The following is a 20,483-nucleotide window of genomic DNA, read 5'->3' as shown; positions in this document are numbered from 1 at the left end:
ACATGGTTAGGGAAATGTCTGGGAGGACAGGATACTTTTTACCTTCATAATAAGCACTTCTTCCTAGAGAGGGTCCTGTGAACCTATTGGAATGTATATCCACAGACCAAGTGGTGTTTCCCTGTTCTCCGCAGTCCAGGAATGTTGGCACATTATTGCAGACAATCAGGAATGAAAAGTTTTCTTTGAAATCTTTATACGATATCCTGATTTTAAAAAATAACATGTTTATTCCAGTTAAATATGCAGTTGTTGCCAAGTAATTAATTCTACCATTGGTTTGAATTTTTAGGGAAGCCCAGATAAATTACTCGAGGAGCATATTTTGCAATCTCTGTTTTATAATGCCTAAAAAGATTCCATCACATTTTTTCAACCCTAGTCTGCAGACATGTAGACATGAAATGAAGAATTTGTAGGATTCTGACAAACTATTTTGAAAAGACCATTGGAAGTTGCTTGTTGTGGCCATAATGTTTCTACAGAGTTTCTTCCAAGTCCTGCTGCAAGCTTATCTTTAATATATATATATATATATATATATATATATATATATATACACACACACACACACACACACACACACACCATCCCTACCTCATTTATTTGTACACCTTTAATATGACAAATAACTCACTAAAATCTCTCTCTCTCTCCCTCTCTGTGTTCACAAAATTTCCAAAATTTGGAAGAATGGCCATGCTAACTGATGGCTTCTTGGAGTTATAGTTTCAAAGCTCTGATCATTCCTAGGAAGGGAGGGATTAAGCTGTCTATTATGTTTTCTTCCCATTTGAATTTTTAAAAACGTAAGTATCTTCTATCACTCTTATGGGAAAACATGACAATTTTGGTAGGTTCTTCCATATAAAAAAATAAACTGAACAAAATTCTTACCCATCCCCATTTCTAAGCTTGAGGTCTCAACTATATTACAATGAGAAAACAAATTTTATAATGGTTATCATACCAGAACTCGCCATCATCCTTCGCCTCATAGAGTTTTTTCTTGTATGCTATTGGGACTTGATCCCACTCTACAGACCTGTAAAAAGGGCACAACCATGAACACCATTGAAATATATGAAATATACATATAAACATTTCATATATGAATGTTTTCAAGCAATTTTCATTACTATAATGCATCTTTCTATGATTTTTTCTTTTTACAAATAGATGTGTGTGTGTTTTGTATGCATTTCTTGACTGGAGAACTGCATCTGAACATAGGCCAAACAAGAAAGGAGGAGGAATAGCACTATATGTCAGAGATATTTACACCAGTGAAGAGATCCAGGACATCAATCATAGAAGCCAGGTGGAGAGCATCTGGGTAAAAATTAAAGGGGAGGGAAACAACAAGGATGTTACGGTGGGAGTCTACTACAGACCCCCAAGTCAGACTGAGGAATTGGATGATATCTTTCTAGAACAGATGACCACACTGTCAGAAAAGAGAGATGTAGTAGTGATGGGCGACTTCAACTATCCTGATATTTGCTGGAAGTCAAACTCAGCAAAATCCTCAAGGCCTAGCAAATTCCTCACTTGCCTGGAAGACAATTTCATGGTCCAAAAGGTGGAAGAGGCAACAAGGGGGTCAGCTATTTTAGATCTGATCCTAACCAACAAGGATGACTTGGTTAATGGGGTGCAAGTGGTGGGATCATTAGGTGGAAGTGACCATGTTCTCCTGGAGTTTGTAATACAGTGGAAAGGAGAAGCCAGGCATAGTCAGACACACATCCTAGACTTTAGGAGAGCGGATTTCAGTAAACTTAGAGAAGTATTGAGGGCAATTCCATGGTCAGAAATACTAAAAGATAAAGGAGTTCAGGACGGATGGGACTTTCTCAAAAGGGAGATACTGAAGGCTCAATTTCAAACAGTTCCAGTGAGAAAGAAAAACGGGAGGTGTCTCAAGAAACCAGGATGGATGACTAAGGAACTTTCAACCGAGCTAAGTTTGAAACGGAAGATGTATAAGAAATGGAAAAAGGGGGAAATCACAAAAAAGGAATTCAAAGAAATAGCAGGCATGTGTAGGGGTAAAGTCAGAAAAGCTAAAGCGCAGAATGAACTCAGGCTTGCTAGAGAGGTTAAGAACAATAAAAAGGGCTTTTTTGGATATGTCCGCAGCAAAAGGAAGAAGAAGGAAACAGTAGGGCCACTGCGTGGAGAAGATGGCAAAATGCTAACAGAAGACAGAGAAAAGGCAGAATTACTCAACACCTTCTTTGCCTCAGTCTTCTCAGAAAAGGCAAAGGGTGCTTAACCTGAGGATAATGGAGCAGAGGACAGAATAGGGGAATTTCAGCACAGAATAAGTAAAGAGATAGTAGAGGAACACCTTATTAATCTAAATGAATTTAAGTCTCCGGGACCAGATGAACTCCATCCAAGGGTATTAAAAGAACTGGCAAATGTAATATCGGAGCCATTGGCAATAATCTTTGAAAACTCCTGGAAAACAGGAGAGATCCCAGCAGACTGGCGGAGGGCAAACGTTGTCCCCATCTTCAAAAAGGGGAAAAAAGAGGATCCCAACAATTATCGTCCAGTTAGTCTGACATCAGTACTAGGAAAGATTCTGGAGCAGATCATTAAGCAGAGAGTCTGTGAACATCTAGAAGGCAATGCCATAATCACAAAAAGTCAACATGGGTTTCAGAGAAACAAGTCATGCCAGACAAACCTAATCTCTTTCTTTGATAAAATTACCAGCTTGGTAGATGAAGGAAATGCTGTGGATATAGTATATCTTGATTTCAGTAAGGCCTTTGACAAGGTTTCCCATGACATTCTTGCAAACAAGCTTGTAAAATGTGGGCTAGACAAAGGAACTGTTACATGGATCTGTAATTGGTTGACCGGCCAAACCCAAAGGGTGCTCAACAATGGCTCCTTTTCATCCTGGAGAAAAGTGACCAGTGGGGTCCCACAGGGCTCTGTCCAGGGCCCAGTGCTATTCAACATCTTTATCAATGACCTGGATGACAGAATTGGGAGCATACTTATCAAATTTGCAGATGACACCAAATTAGGAGGAATAGCTAATACCCCAGAGGACAGGATCAAGATTCAAAATGACCTGAATAGACTAGAAAGCTGGGCCAAAGCTAACAAAATGAAATTCAACACGGAGAAATGTAAGGTATTGCACTTAGGGCGGAAAAATAAAATGCACAGATATAGGATGGGTGACACCTGGCTGAATGAAACTACGTGTGAAAGGGATCTAGGAGTCCAAGTCGACCACAAGTTGAACATGAGTGAACAGTGTGATGCGGCAGCTAAAAAGGCCAATGCTATTTTAGGCTGCATCAATAGAAGTATAGTGTCTAGATCAAGAGAAGTAATAGTGCCACTGTATTCTGCTCTGGTCAGGCCCCACCTAGAATATTGTGTCCAGTTCTGGGCACCACAATTCAGAAAAGACATTGAGAAACTGGAGCGTGTCCAAAGGAGGGCGACAAAAATGGTGAAGGGTCTGGAAACCATGCCTATGAGGAACGACTTAGGGAGATGGGGATGTTTAGCCTGGAGAAAAGAAGGTTAAGAGGTGATATGATAGCCCTGTTTAAATATTTGAAAGGATGTCATATTGAAGAGGGAGCAAGCTTGTTTTCTGCTGCTCCAGAGAACAGGACCCGGAACAATGGATGCAAGCTACAGGAAAAGAGATTCCACCTGAACATTAGGAGGAACTTCCTGACAGTAAGGGCTGTTTGACAGTGGAATGCACTCCCTCGGAGGGTGATAGAGTCTCCTTCCTTGGAGGTCTTTAAACAGAGGCTGGATGGCCATCTGTCAGGGATGCTTTGATTTGGATTTCCTGCATGGCAGGGGGTTGGACTGGATGGCCCTTGTGGTCTCTTCCAACTCTACGATTCTATGATTCTATGATTTGGATAAGTGCTAATAAAGAAGGATAAGTTTGTTTTAGTTCATGCATTAGTTCAGAAAGGGTTACATTAAGCCTATAGGTTAAAATAAGGCTTTTTAATTCATATTAAAATTAAGAATGAGTGAACTTCTTTGCCATCCCTACTTGTTTCTTATAATGTGTAGTGTGAAGTATGTAATCAAAAGTAATTCAGCCATAAGTTTATCACTGATTGATTTAAACTGAACTTGTTGTGAGTAAAAAAAAATCCAACAAAACTTTCCATTTTTATATGCTGAGTGTGTGCATTTGCTACTAAGTTTAGGTCCAACAGTGAGCAATAGCAATGTTTTGATGGTTATCAACATTCTTGCAAGGCACCTTTAGTACAGAAATAATTCTTTATATCTCTCCCTGCTGATACTGGCTCTATGAAGTTTCACCACACAGATTTTGTAAACTATCTCAGACAGTTAATTCCCAAGCTGTAGTTTTATAATTAAGTGATAATTGTGTTGTCTGCACAGCATTAACTAAGCATGAATCAATAATTGTATTGATCCATACAACTTAGGGCTGTTCCACCAAACTTTTACCTGCATCCAGATTGGATTTCCAACTTTTCAAAAAACAAAACAAAACAAAACAATGCTCAGAAAATTCTGTTGCTGTTAGTGAGGTTTCAGATAAATCTGTATATAAATATTAAGCTATATAGTATCAACATAATACAAGGCTACCCATATGGGTTTCAAGCTTGAAACAGGTTTGATTCCACCACCCCATTGCTGAAGGTTCTTTGCTGCTTGCTAGCTGACTTAGGATACTACTACACAGGGGTTTGAAGCTGCAATTACAATCAGAAAGTAGTGCCTTTGGCAATACTTATAGCAAAATGTTGCCTATAAACTATAGCTGCTGTGTCTCCAAAGCATGGTTAGAGTGTCCCTTTTCATTGACAGGGAAAACTATCAATAAGCTACCAATCACACTTCAGTGCCATTAGTCTTCAAGCGTGAAACAACACTGCCATGGCAGTTCCATAATGGCAGTCCCATGGTTTCAATGCTTCCTTCTGTGCCCCCCCCCCCACTCTTCCCAAGGAGACTGATTTCCTCCCGCCTCCATTTCTTTTCTTTTCAAAATTCACATTAGGGTTTTATGGAGAGATGTGATAATGACTGCTCTGAAACCAGTATATGTTTCCATTTTTATTAACTAACACATTTGTGGTAAGAACAAAGCTCACATGGCAATGTCTTTATATCAAGCTGAAGTTCCTCCATGTTTACTGTTATGATTACTTATACTACCCAGACAACATCCAAAATCCACAAAACAGCAATGCCTTTATTGGACCAACCAAAAATGTACAAAATTTGTTATGCAAGCTTTCAAAGCATAACTGTTTTTTTCATCAAGCGAAGGTGTTAAAAATCATACAAAAGAAGGGGGGAAATGACGATGTTAGAGTCACAAGCCTACATTCAATCATGATGTTGTTTTTCTTGTTTTCAGTTTTGATGGCCTGGAGGGATATCAATGCAGGCAGAGATCAAGCCTCTCTTTAGCCATGTGGCTCTTGAAAACAAAGAGTCGTAAAATCCAGGCAATAAAATTTGAACTCTATTAGCAACAAAAAAAGTAACTTTCCTTGATATCTGGGCTGTTTCTGTCCTGGGGGAGGCTACCCACCCCTTTCTTAGTCAAATAACAATGAATTTGTCAAAACGTCTCTGTACTGTTGCAATCCCAATTTTCAATATATATATATCCCTTTTGTTGGTGATAAAAACCTCAAATACTTTGCTCCCAGTCCCTTGACTCATTCTTCTTAGGATTTGGGATTTGAGGATATTGCAAAATTTCCCTGTTGTGGCTAAAATACCCAATAAAATATCACTATTTTGTGGATTTTGGATGTTGATTTTGCTGTATAGTCAATATGGCTACCCCTGGATAGGCTTCCCAATACTGTAAATGTCAGTACAGTATTGGCACGTAGGTGTATTACATCAACACTCTCCTTAAGTATACCTTAGGACCTGAAATTTCAGAAAATGTTATAATGGGAGAATAAACATATGGTTTTATAATCATTTATGCTAATTGTTTATATAAAATAATCAGTAAAATACTTTCAAACCCACTAAGGAGGATCATTATCTCACGTAGATTTTTACATGATCTAGGTTCATGGTTTCTAAGAAGAACTTATATATCTCTGAAACAACTTCTGTAGAGGAACTTTTATAACTCTTTAGTGGATGTTTCCAAATATTAATTATATAATACAGATATTACTGTCTAGGCATCTTGCCATCTCTCATCTGCTGAGGAAAGAATACATCTCAAGCTGGTGTTTTACTCCCACCTTTTATTTTAATCAGCATTGTTTAAGTTTTACCTTGTCTAAACACTTCATTTAGTGTCATATCAGATTGAGAGGGATAGCTCTCTCTGTTTCTGGCACTGGTGGCGCAGTGGTTAAATGCCTGTACTGCAGCCATTTACTCAAAACCACAAGGTTGTGAGTTCAAGACCAGCAAAAGGGCCCAAGCTCGACTCAGGCTTGCATCCTTCCGAGGTCGCTAAAATGAGTACCCAGACTGTTGGGGGCAAATTAGCTTACTTGCTAATTAGCTTACTTGCTGTTCACCGCTATGATCTTTGGAATAGCGGTATATAAATAAAACAAATTATTAATTAAATTACTACTCAAACTAGGAACACTGTAGGCAGCATACATGAAGTCTCTGGAAGCAATCATGAAATTGCTTGCCTCTGCTTATCCTGAGATCAGCTTTATCTAACTTCCAACCAGATTGTTGACATTTTCCAACCCATAATTTTACAGGATTCAAACCAAGCTTCCTTCCAGATATCTGCTGATTTTACTTATCTACTAATGAGAGATTAATTTTCACCAAAGGTCTCTCTTGATCTGGCTATCTGCTATCGAGTAGATTTAAAAATAATAATAATAATGGCCTACTTCAGAGACTAAAAATAGCAAAATCTATCTTTCCAGTCTGCAACATAGTAAAATTTTTTAGCTCTTTAGTTTCTGCATGAATGAGTCACAAATCCATTGTGTTATTTTACATCTTACTGAGTTCAATATGTACATGCTTAAATCCCTCCTAATGAAATCAATATGAGATAAAAGGCACTAAATGTATGGGTCATGGCTGAGTCTCATGAAATGTTAATACATGCAAGGAAGGAATGTTCTATCTGCAGTATAAGAAAAGGGAAATATAATACCAGCAACCAGGACCAGATCTTAAACCATTTAATCTGAAATTTTGCCAATGCTGGAAGGGGTATCGAAGAAGGCAGCAGTAGTAGCAGCAGTTTAGGTTTTTGTGGTGGCTGTCGATCTCTCCTTGCCTTCTCCCTTCCCCACCAAGCTGGGGGGATAACAACTGGAAGAAGTGCTGGGAAGACATCTGCTGATTCAGCTATTTTTATATCACTTAAGGAGAGCCTTTGGATTAGACTTCAAATAGAAAGATATAGCATTAAATACCAAAGTCAGATTAATTGAGGAAAATGCTCAAGAGTTCTGTGGGCACCATGGACCACCAAAAAGACAAATAAATAGGTCAGGTACAAATTAAATATAATGCTCAGAAAAACATTATAATCATTTCCAGTGAGTCATGTTATCTCATGGTCTTTCCAAAGACACTTCCTAGGAGTGTAGTGGAGTCTCCCTCCTTGGAGGTCTTCAAACGGAGGCTGGATGGCCATCTGTCGGGAATGCTTTGATCTGGATTTCCTGCATGGCAGGGGGTTGGACTGGATGGCCCTTACGGTCTCTTCCAACTCTATGATTCGAAGCCTGAATTCTCACTGGGAGCCAAAATGACTAAGGCTATCATTCTTTGGAAAGACCATGAGATAACATGACTCACTGGAAATGATTATAATGTTCAGAAAAACAGAAGGCAATAGGAAAAGAGAAAGACCACTTTACAGGTGAAGCAATTCAGTCACAGAAGCCCTGGCCCCAAGTTTGCAAGACTGAATGAGGGATATTGTTGATTAGGGTTCATAGACTTAAAGGGTTACAAGAAGTCAAAGTTGACCTGATGGAAAATACCAGCAAATTTAGACTTCTAAAAGCTTGGTCCATTCTGGGTGGGGCTAATGAATGTTACAGATTAAAAAAAAACCTATAGAAAGACCAATAAGGAAAGTACTTTTGGTGATGTATAGAGTTCTGCAGGATCACTGCAGCAAACAAGTTGCACAGCACTGCTATGCAGGAAAAAAAGAGCACCCAGAAGTGACTCCTTTTTCTGGTGCTGCTGCGATGCAGCACAGCACCAGAGATGTCGCAATGATGTCTCAGCTGCGCCGCCCTGTTTGGAAGCAGTGTAGCTGTGATGTCATCATTACGTGCCCTGTCTGGTGGATGTGCTGCAGCTGCAGTGCCCTCGTCACATGCAAGGGTTGCCTGGTGCTCTGCCCACCAGGCAACCCTCACATGTGATGAGGACACCGCAAAGGCCTGTCTGTTCTGGGCCTTAGATTAATTAAATAAAGAAAGTAAAAAAGAAGGCACTCAGTCTCAACTAGATTGGATTGATTATGAATATATAGAACTGAAACATGGACTGCATCTTCACTGAAGAAATAATCCAATTTGACATTGCTTTAACTGCTATGGCTCAATGCAATGAAATTCTGGGATTTGTAATTTTGTGGGGCACCAGATGTCTCTGACAGAGAAGGCTAAATGTCTCACAAAACTACAATTCCCAGAATTTCATAGCATTGAGCCATGACAGTTAAAGTGGTGTCAAACTAGATTATTTCTGCAGTGCATATGCAGCCATAGAAACATTTGGCTGATAGGCCCTTGCAAAGTATTACTCTGAACTCTTTATATTCCAGTTGTTGTTGAACATTCTCACCCCAATATCCCCAAGAATTCATCCTTCTTGTAAAATAAAATCTAAAATGTTATACCGATCACTCCAAGCTCCTTTCCATTCCGTATCACCATATGGATTCCAAAGTCTGACTAAGCTTTCTTTCCTATTCATGTACGGAACCTATTCAGAAGAAAGAACAAGGCACAATTACAACTTTGCATGCTTATGTTGTTGACTGGAAAAGAGATAGGTAGATGCATTTGCTTGAATACGTAAAGTATACTTTTATACTTTATAATGTTGTTACATTATGGCATTGTTGTTTTAGCTCCTGACATTAGCTGCCTGAAGCTAGAAAACAATTGATACAGTTCCTCACATGGTGAGTTTAGTCTCATTGTGTTCAATAGTATATAGCAACCTCACTATGCACTAGAGATGGAAGAGAATTTTTTGCAGTTTGCATTTTAAGGAGAATAACCTAATTTGCTTTCCAAATTACTGTATGAACCAAAGGTAGCACAGTGGTATTCACACTTTCCTGCATTTGATTATAGAGTTCTCCAGTAAAAAAAGCAAATAAAATAGGTATATCTATATAAATGAGCACAAAATAAGTATATTAGTGAAAATACATTTCATATGCACTATATTACTAGAAATTGCTTGCCCTTGCAATCTGGAATATGAAAACCATGGAAAATACAAGATGTATATACAAAATATGTATGTTAGGAGAAATAGGCATGCAAATGTAGATGCCTTTTTATGCAGATTTTTTAAAATTAAAAACTGACATGAAAACGTGGCAAAGGAAATTTAAGGTTGGTAAAATGAGAGCCAGAGTGATTGAACTACAACTCAGGAGAACAGAGTTCAAAGCCCTGCTTGCGCGTGTAAATCTACTGGGTGACTTTGGGGAAGTCATACTCTCTCAGGCCCAGAAGAAGACAATGGCAAACCCCTTTTAACAGACCTTGGCAGTAAAACCCCAGGACAGGTTCACCTTAGGGTTGCCATGAGTAAGAAACAACTTGAAGACAAACAACAAAACAGCAACAACAACAACAAGAGAAACTGCACCAAACCAAAAAATTGACAGTTCCTTAGTATGCACAAGGTGTCTGCCAATGCATCTTTGTTGCATTTGACAAGTTTAAAAAGTGGTCAGTGAGTAAAGAACCGAAATGATGAAATGCCCAATGACACTGTGGCATTAACAGAAAGTTTCAAATTCTTTCTGATCAGCTACACTGACATGGACATACCAAAGAGCTGGTTACTATATATATATATATATATATGCATGCTGTTCTAATGGAAATAAGAACTGGACATGGAGTATAATATGAAGCTCTTTGAACCTACTAAAGTGATGGTGGTGATTTGCTATTGTTACTTACTATTACTGCTATTGGCACTACTACCCTTGTTCCCACTGTGTTTTGACACCCTTAGAAATGGAACCCAAATACTTTGTCAGGTTGACAAAAGCATTTGCTGTGAAATCCTCAGTTCTCTTCATGCTACACTCCATCGAAAAGAAATCGAAATGTTCACATAAGCTGCAGAGTCTATGTGGGAGGATGGAGGAAACATTAATGGGTACAAACTATATTGTGATAGCTTCTTTTAAGAGGTACTGCTTTCTGTACTTCAGTTACAAATAAAGTGAAAAGATGAGATGCTTCCAAGCAAGTATGCAATAAATCTTAGAGGTTTGTCACCTTGGAATGTAATTACCGAGTCCTCCTGCATTTTGTTTATAGCTTGATATTAACATGTTTCTCTGCCTCCATATCTAACAGCCAACTAAATCTATATGTTCAGACTTGGTGAGCATTTTCCACCCAAAAATAATACTTCTTTTTCATAGATCCCATTTCAGGATCATTACAAAATCTCATAGCTGTTCCTGAATGTTTACATACCTCCTCTTTCAAAATAATGTAATAGAATGCCAGTGATATATTGGGGGTGGGGAGGGTCACATGAAGGCATGTAATATTCTAGAGTAAAAGTAATACACTTTTGTCATTTTCCCCCTTCTTTTTAGGGTCAATTTCAGTACACAGTCTGGTTGTTTCCTCCCTCACCCCACTCTGCTTTGAAGCTCTCAATATGATTGTATCCTTCATGAGATTGGATGGAAAAAAATTCAGTTCTATCCAACTGACAGACATTTCTACAGTCACAATGTACTTCCTGCCAATTAGAAGTGATTGCAAGGGTGTGTCCATATGCAACCAAAGTCATGCAAAACTATCTCTGTGGTTCCAGACACACAAGAAGTCAGATAGGATTGTATGAAGTTAACTACTGCCAATGGCAGGGCCAGTTGGTGGGGGAGGTGGTACAAATTATTGTGGGACAGTTGTCTCTAGAAGAGAAATTCTTACACTTGGTGAAAAAAAATCACTGTGGTCCAAACCCATTCTCAGTGGCCATGGCCAATGGAATGGCTTCTGCCTGTAAAATGGAAATGAATCAGAATAAAGACAGAGAAGATTCTCACAATACTCTGAGATCCTTCTACTCTAGAGAGTCAGACAGACCCTGGGGGAAAGGCTTGCAGGGGCTCAAAAAAGAAGGCAATAGTGAGAAAATCCACAAAGGGCATTTCTGAGCTAAAAAATCCCATTGTCACTCACAAGTGGCTACTGTCTTGGGCTGGGGAAACACCACCTGGAGGGCCACTTGAAGCCTGGTGTATCTGGCCAATGGTTAGTACATTATCTTCTTCATCAGAGTTCAATCCTTAAGCAAAAGCCTCAACAGTAATAGGCATATTTAGATTTAAAAGAAGAGACATTCAATCATAAAACGATATGACTGTCACAGACTATTTAACCTTACATTCTGCACAGCATGAGCTTAATTTTTCCAGCTTCCAAACAACAGCCTATATAAACACAAAAAAGCAGCATTCACAGACACTGATTCTCACTCCTCTCTCATATGAGAGTGAATATTTATGCGCTTTTCAACTAAACATCAAATATAAAAGATGGAATGCATTGTAAGGGGATAGAAAATTACCTTAAGAATCAAAGAGGGATGGACACCCACAGTGAGCTGCTGGGGCCTCATGACCTAGGAGGGCCACGTGACCTCCTCAGCTGGATCTGGTTGTTTAAAATTATGCACAAGATGGAGAAAGTAAAGAGGGACAGGTCTCTCTCCCTCTCTCATCATTCTAGAAAGGATTAGATAAAGTAATGGAAGATGGGGACATCCATGGTTACTAGTCAGGATGGCTATGTAACACCTCCAGTACTCATAGGCATATTGTATTGTTTTTCAATTATTGTAAGCTGCCCTGAGTCTCAGTTTTGGGGAAAGGATGGGATAATAATAATTATAATAGGCAGTAGGATATACAGCAACTGTACATCAGTTGCTGAATGGACATAAAACACCCCCCCTCCCTCAATGGGGGATTAATGTCCTTCAGAATGGACTAGAATTGGCCACAGGCAAGATATCAACAACTCAGTGGCTAGTCCCATAGATAACTGATTGACCACGTCCCTTAGTTGGTAGGCATCCTGTGGGCAACTGACCGGCCACTATGTGAACAAAATGTTGGACTGAACAGGCCAGATCCAATATGGCCCTTCATCTGATCACAATGGCCTCCTGTCTCCAGTTTAAGATCACCAGGGCCACAAAAAAATAGAGCTGGAACCTCTCCAAACCTGAAACATGCTTTGAAAAAGAACAAACTACATAGAAATAATTGGGATGTTTAAGACAAGGCCAAGATCAAGTAATGATCTTCCATTTGGATGCTAAGATATATTTCTACCACAGAGTTCTTCACATCTTTGCAAAGCACTTTAGTTCCCAAAACAACTATATATATCCCATATTAGTGAGCATTCTTATAGCTGGCAAGGGAAGGAATGCTAGAGGATTAGCTGAGGTCATTTGTCCGCCCTGGCCCTTTCTTTTGCTGTAGTGGATATGAACATCATAAATGATGGTTCTGGAGGGATGAGCTCTGAAAGCAGAAGCACTTCACCACAGTAAATCCTTTGCTTTCTTTTCTGATTGCTGGATTATTTCTTTCTGCCAAATTGATCTCCCTCTGCAGAAGATGATATTAAAGCCTGGGCAAAGGAAAGGTTTATACTTGGGAAAGAGAGGCTTTTCAGGTAAAGAAAACAACTCCTTCATCCCACTCTGAACTCTTGAACCTGCACTTTAGCGTATACAAAGCAGTTATTGGAACTGTGATCTTAGGTTGTGTAATTGAGCCCACAGCTTTTTCTGCAGGTGTCTCTATAGTTCACTTTACAATGCTTTACACTCCTCCATGGAAAATACAGCGCTTTTCAGACTCACACCAAATACAGAAAAGCATTTAAGTTTTCATTAGTGGGATTTTAAAAACTGATGGTTTTGATGGTGGGGAAATAGACTGAACCCAGATTTCTCCAGGAAAGGCTAATTTATGTAATTAATTAATTAATTAAATTTATATCCTGCCTTTCTCCTTGAACAGAACCCAAGGCAACTTACATCCAATTTAAAACAAGGTGCAGCTAAAAAACAAACAGACAAACAAACCAATTAACAGACAAAAGTTGAAAAAATAATTAAACAAACAATTCTGTTAAAAGCACTAAGTTAAAACTGCTTAACACAGTCAACACATTTAAAACACATTAGAAAAGATTAAAGCCTAGCCCCATTAAAAGCCACTTCTGCCACATGAAGGGGCTGCCTGAAGGTCTGCCTGAATAAGAAGTGAATTGTTGAATCAGGGGTCCAGTTAACAGTAGTGAAAGCTAGACATTCCAGATCCAGTGAGAAAGTTAATCCAGTCCACATTTTAGTACAAATATCAAAGCAACTATCCAGGGTGCTGAACTCTATCCCTAAAACAGGTTCAATGGCTTGGGTAACTCCAGTGAAGTATAGACTAAAACCTCGACTGGATTCAGTGCCTCACTGACATTTAGAGTGACCATCTGCCACCAGCAAGGAAGCTACTGTAATCTACCTGGCCTGTTTTTTTCTAGTACAGCTATCCACAGTTTACATGTGGATGTCAAAGACAAGCATGGAAATATAATCCCATGATATCAGACAAGAGATCCACAGTGAGATCTCACTGCCTTTCAGCACATGACTCCACCATGCAAGTAACATGTGAAAGATTCATCCAGGAGAAGGAGAAGGAGGAGGAGAAGGAGCAAGGGCAGCCAACTTGTTGTTCCTATATCACTACATTTCCTGGTTGGGTTTCAATTTGATTCTTTTAGTTAGTCACATTCTAAAGCTTCGAATCTAAGGGGTGAAACAGATGGCCACAAAGGGGCAGCATGATGCCACCCCTGAAAGAGCCAGATGGGGACCACAGCAATTGCACACTGCAGCACCAATTCAGCCAGCTTCTGACCTAAATAGGAGTGGGAAAAGACCATTCCATTTTGGGGCAGAAAAAATTCACCCCTTCACCTATCAAGCTGGCTTTTCACCAGCTCTGGGGTGAGTAGCATCTGAATGCTATGCCCCTAAGTCACCTGGAAGTCGGCCAGCATGTAATCACCAGCACGGCTTCTGGGCAACTAGGGGGTGTGGTGTGTCTAAATGCCAAGCCCCCAAGCCAGCATTAAGCTGGACTTTCAGGACTGTCTGTTTTGGCCCTAAGTTGTATTTTCATTGAAATAATATATTTGTTGGTTCTTCTTTTGGATGAAAAGGGGGAATGACTCTCCTTGGCTGCTCTCATTTTTTTCTCTTTTTTTCTTTATGGTGCAATTTGTGTTTTGGAATCTGTAGCAGTGCTTCTTTTTTTGCTGGTCGCCAGCTGGCAACTTACACAATTCCACATTTTCCCTGAAGCCTAATTGTACTATATGTGATTGCAGAGCCTCTACTTAAGATGAGGCCTATTCCTCAATATATGTATACCTTAAGGGGGCTTTTGTTCCCCCTTTCAGAATACATTGTGAAACCACCTTGTCAAGATCTTCTTTGATTGGTAACAGGTCTCAAGATGCTTCTGTATAAGAGGGGTAAGTCACTCTGCCACAGGCTTCAATTCAAGGAACTACACAAGGAGCAGAAACCTAGCACCAAAATAATTTCAGCACGTTGGATAACTCATTTAAAATTTGGAGTACACTTTGGAGTGCCAACCCTGTCCTCTTGGGCGCCTTTGAGCTTTCTTTCCTGACACAAGCTGATCCACTTGACTCACTGTACTGGAAGTCTTCATTAAATTGGGACTTTAAAAAATTGCCCAAAGTCTATTTGCTGGTAGTGAATATGACTGAAATAAACCCAAGTGAATGTCATGCTGCCTCTTTGTGTGCCAGATCAGGGCTGCAACAACTGCACCTTTGCTGCTACAATGGCACTCCTTTCGGCATGCATCATTTGAACAATGCACCAAAGCAGGACCATAATGCTGCCCACCAAAGGGTTGGACAGGCAGCATGATGGTGGCTTAGCGGTGGAGTTGGGGCATGCATTGTGCAGCCACCACACCACCACTCGACCCCGATACCAGCCCTTTCAGCCGGTCTGTTTAGTCCCTTAATTACCCTTTTAGCTGTCTATAAAGTCCCCAGGTTTGGAAACCAGAAAGGGTGAAATAAAAGTATCTGATGGCCGATATGTATGCAGCTCTAGATTAGATCAACACCTAAAACCAATGAATCCATGAAAATAGATAAAAACAGCAGATGGTCAGTCACTCATTAGGAGAGATGAAAGCACTAAAGAGGAATAGGAAGGGTGTTTTTTTCTTTACCTCTGCTGCACACACAACAGTGTAAGCATGAAGTTGCACAATTCCATTCTCTGAAATCATGTTACGTGAGAACTTCTGAATGGGAGGGAAAAAACATTTAAAAAACAATGTGAAAGTACTCACAAACATATATATATATATATATTTGATTCAATGTACGATGTAGTTTGGGATTTTTTGTTGAGGGGAGTTAGAATGGCATTCTTTTTAGGCAGGAAATTAACCACAGTGATGGGGATGACAACTTCCAGAATCCCACAGCTGGAGGTGTCACTAGCCCTCTGGCTCCAGGATTCTGGACGTTGTTGTCCACAAAAGTTGCATTTCCAAAGTCTGCCAGCTGGCTGCCAGATCTTCATAAGGGCCAGAACAACATAACACACACACACACACACACACACTAAATGCAGTCTAGGCTGCCCTGTTTTCTGCCCTGCCTGGTGCTTAGTACTTTCCCTGCATGAAGAGTTAAATTTAGTAAAAACAAGAAGTGTATGGAGCCCTAGGGAGCTACTGGGCAAAAGCATTGGGAGCATGGTGGAGTGGGTACCCTTTATTGAGGCCCAACTGGGCTTAGCCCAGAGTGCAAACACAATGTCATGAAGGAAAAAAACTGATTCCAAATACAGTATTGAAGACATCCAAGGGGTTTTTCCACACTAAACAGTTAACACCACGATTCTACTTTGTCATGGCCTCATCTATGGAATCCTCAAAAAGTAACATCAGGATGGATGGGAAATCAGTTCCGTTCCCACCCCACTCACAAACACTGTGTTTATTTCCCACATATTATGTGCATATGAGGAAGGGGGGGAACCATCTGTGCATGGGCAAATTGCAGCTGTGACCTAGCTGTTACATTTTGGAGACTGGGTCATCTGCAGCATGTGTCTGTACAGATGTTATACATAAATATAGCTCAAGGAATCATCCAGAATAGTCCTCCCATGAGCAAGAATCCACACCTATTGTAATATGAAAGACAGTGCATAAACTCAGTACAGAGATCTGAATTTGGAATGCTCATGATGTGCAAAGTCCAGGAGCCACTTCACACTAAACCATTATAATAGCAATAGCAAGTACATTTCTATACTGCTTATCAGTGCACTTAAGCATTCCCTAAGTAGTTTACAGTGTGTAAGCTAATTGCCCCCAACAAGCTGGGTACTCATTTTAGCAACCACAAAAGGATGCCAGGCTGATATGAAGTCAAAGGTGTTTATCAGACGAGCTCTTAAAGAGGTACTATTCCAGTGTGACTCCTCTAGCTGCCTCCTGTTGCATGCTGGGATTGGCAGTTTTAAGGAGGGGTATTTAGAATTCTCAGGCAGAGAAGTTCAGCTCCTTAAAACTGCCACACTGGAATAGTACCTCTTTAAGAGCATAATGTGATAAACATCAAAGGCTTCCATGGCCGGCATCCATAGTTTTTGCCTATAACACTATGATTCCACTTTTATTATCATGGCTTCATCCTATGGAATTTTGAGGTGTATAGTTTGAAGATGCACTAGAGCTCCCTGGCTAAAAATGCACATCCCAAGATTCCATAGGACACAGCCATGGAAGTTAAAGTGGAAATATAGTGCTATAATATAGTGTAAAGAGGTCCCAGGTAGATAGAGGGAGTGCATCACTCTCAGAAGTTCTATTCTGTTCAAAGCCCTGACAGGCTCTTGCTAGTGGTATGGAAGTATCAGGGAGTCATTTTTTCAATTCATTGCTATCTCTGCTGGACATATTCACCTCTCTTCTTTCCCCTACAAAAACCTGAAAACATAAAGCATTTGCTCTACAAACAGCAATAGGACACTGAGTTAGATATTTACACTTCAGTGCATGTTGAGGTAAGCATTTAGATCCAGTGGATCTAGATCTTCCCTCTGGTCATATTCTTTTTGCTCCTCTCTAAGGTTGGACTTTTGATGGGAAGGGGGGCAAGGCAGAAAACTCCATGGTAGATGGGATGAACTAGAAGATGTTATCAGACATTATATATCACACTATATCATACTATATTACACTAAACAGGTTGAGTCTCCCTTATCTGGAATTCCAAAAACCAAAATATTCCAGAAAATCAAAACTTTTTCCATGGACAGCTGGGATAATAACATGTTTGCTTTCTGATGGTTTAATGTGCACAAACTTTTGTTCGATGCACACAGTTATTTAAAATATTGAATAAAATTATCTTCAGAGTATTGTATAGATTTTGTGTTTAGACTTGAGTCCCATCTCCAAGATATCTCATTAAGTATGTATACGCAAACACAGGTATTTAAAAAAAAATAATAATAATAATCCAAAATCCAAAACATTTTTGGCCCAAAGCATTTTGGAAAAGGGAGACTCAACCGGCATTATATTACATTACATTTACTATATTATATTCATGCTTATTTCCATATGAAATAGTCCATAATATACAACCATCATGAAATATGTGCTCAGCCTTCTGAAGATACAGGTTGTTAGATACCTAAGACTGGGAGTTTTCAGTAGTAGCACCCCTACTGTGGAACTGCATCTGAAGGAAGATTGGTATTTACATACAATGGAACCAAACAAAAGAATTACTGACTTACTCCTTCAGGAGTGGTGCATCCCATAAGGCAGCCTGATTCTACAGCTGTTTGTAGCATATCAAATAGACAAGCGGGAGGGTTCTTAAGGCTAAAAGGCACCTGAACCCCACCAGTGAAGTCCACCAAAGCTTCTGAAAGGTAGCCCTGGTCTAAATTTGTATAGGAGCCACGCAACCTGGAAGATGAAAGAAAATGTCAAGGTAGTAGAAGAAAGGGGATTTCATCTGTATTTATATAACATTTGTATGGCATAATGCGCTCTACATGGGGCTACCTTTGTACCAAGTCCGGAAGCTTCAGTTAGTACAAAATGCAGCAGCCAGATTGGTCGCTGGAACATCTAGGGCAGACCATATAACACCGGTATTAAAATCTCTTCACTGGCACCCCATTAGCTTCCGGGCCCAATACAAAGTGTCAGTTATTACCTATAAAGCCCTACATGGCTTGAGCCTGAGCTACTTGAAGGAGCGCCTTCTCCCACACAATCCGCCCCGCACTCTCAGGTCATCAGGGAAATTCTTATTAGAATGTCCAAAAGTGAGACTGACAACAACTCACAAGAAGTCATTTTCAGTGACAGCACCTACCCTTTGGAATAATCTTCCTGACGAAATCCGAGCCTGTTCTACTGTAGACGCTTTTAAAAAGGCTCTGAAGACACATTTATTCCGACTGGCATATTCGTCTAACTCTTTGTAATAATTATTTCTAATAGATTTGCATGTCATTGACCGAAGATTTTTGGTTGTATGTTTTTAGGTGTTTTTTACGTGCCTTATGCATTTTTATGTAATTTGAGATTCACAGTTTTATTTTAACTTGTATGTATTAACATTTTTGCTGTACACCGCTTTGATCACCGAAAAAGCGGTATAGAAATAAAGACTTATTATTATTATTATTATTATTATTATTATTACAGGAGAGAGGTTTGATTGGTGGCAAAGTTATAGCAGATTCATAGTGTGTTTTCTTCTTAGCTGCTAAAGTTTAGTGTCATATTTCAACACTCTTCATATGAACTAAAAAATGGAAAAAGAAATAGTTTTTAATTGAATTCATGTGCTGTTATTAACTTCAGAAGCAACAAAACACAAAGAAACACCTTAAGTGTCACTTGAAAATGTGGCCTTTAAGGCCACGTCTGAAAGATGCTTTTACCGTAGGGACAGCAGAGAAAGCTGTTCAGTCTGTATCTGAATATAAAATGAATGATATGATTCACACTTTCGTAACTAATATTCACACTTCATTAACTGATAAAATGAAGTGGAACACAAGCATCCTTTGGTTTTCTCACTTTTCTGCATTTATGACATGGTGCTCTGATCAAAAATACATACATTAAGGATTGCATACATTAGAGAAAAGAGCATACCAAAAAAGCATATACTGAGGAAACTGATTGTGAACATTCACTTTTTTAGAGCATTTTATTGGAAAGAAATGCATATTAAAGGTGAAATGCATACACAAATGCATACAAACTTTCACAAACTGATAATGGAACAGAATGAGTTGGCGCTTGGAAAAATAATAGAAACATTACAGAAAGTGAAACTTTACCCACTTTTATTTTTACTGGGCCATTTTACTGGATGTGGTTTTAAGATATAAAGATGCTAGGGAAGGAAACGATAAGGCCAATGCCATCCTTTTCACCAACACATGCAAGTAAGTACATAAGAATGATTAGTGAATGAGGCTGTTTGAAATCCTTCCCAGAAGAAAATGAGTTGCATGCAGAATAAACAGATATGCACACAGGTAAATGTCAGTTTTGACATTTTCACTTTTCTTGTGGGAAAACAGGATTGATCAATATCATGCTGTGAAGAGGATCTCTGTTTTCAAGCAACATTTATATTTAAAATAGCCATTTAATGAAGATGTGCAAGGTTGCTGTGCCACATTGATTGTAGCTGCCAAAGGGGAGTAGATTGCTTGGAGTGGCTGAAAGGAAATAGAAGGAGGGAAAGATAATTCATACAAACATCAAATGAGATGGTAAAACTCTTATTGGATTGTAACTGTTCCTTGGATCTCATGTGAAGAGAAAGGTGGGATATGAGAGAAAGAGAGAGAGAGAGAGAGAGAGAGAGAGAGAGAGAGATCACTGGAAAGTTAAAGTTAGAAATCACATGGATAAGTACTCCCACATCATATGAGGAAAAGTTGAAGGAGCTGGGTATTTTCAGCCTAGTGAAGAGAAGGGAGGGTACTGATATGATTGAATTATTTAAATACCTAAAAGCCTGTCACAAATAGGACAGTGCAAACTTGTTCTCTGCACCACAGAGGGTAGAACTAGATCTAATGGTTAAGCAACAGGAGAGTAGATTTCA

The 20,483-nt window shown here is 39.4% G+C and overlaps 1 protein-coding gene across 1 annotated transcript in view; it reads right to left on the bottom strand.

Moving 5' to 3' along the window:
• CAPN13 (calpain 13) overlaps positions 1-20,483 on the bottom strand; it is a 106,885-nt gene that overhangs the window by 49,952 nt on the left and 36,450 nt on the right. The window contains exons 6-10 of the mRNA XM_042446033.1: positions 18,136-18,310; positions 15,542-15,616; positions 8,870-8,955; positions 971-1,045; positions 43-206 (exon numbers count right to left, since the gene is read on the bottom strand). Of these exons, the coding sequence (XP_042301967.1) occupies positions 43-206; positions 971-1,045; positions 8,870-8,955; positions 15,542-15,616; positions 18,136-18,310 (575 nt within the window). The remainder of the gene's footprint in view (positions 1-42; positions 207-970; positions 1,046-8,869; positions 8,956-15,541; positions 15,617-18,135; positions 18,311-20,483) is intronic.

The sequence above is a fragment of the Sceloporus undulatus genome, chromosome 1 (genome assembly GCF_019175285.1).
Source record: "Sceloporus undulatus isolate JIND9_A2432 ecotype Alabama chromosome 1, SceUnd_v1.1, whole genome shotgun sequence".
Lineage (NCBI taxonomy): Eukaryota > Metazoa > Chordata > Lepidosauria > Squamata > Phrynosomatidae > Sceloporus > Sceloporus undulatus.
Note: the sequence above shows the minus strand (reverse complement) of the source record. Positions and strands in the feature narration are given on the sequence as shown.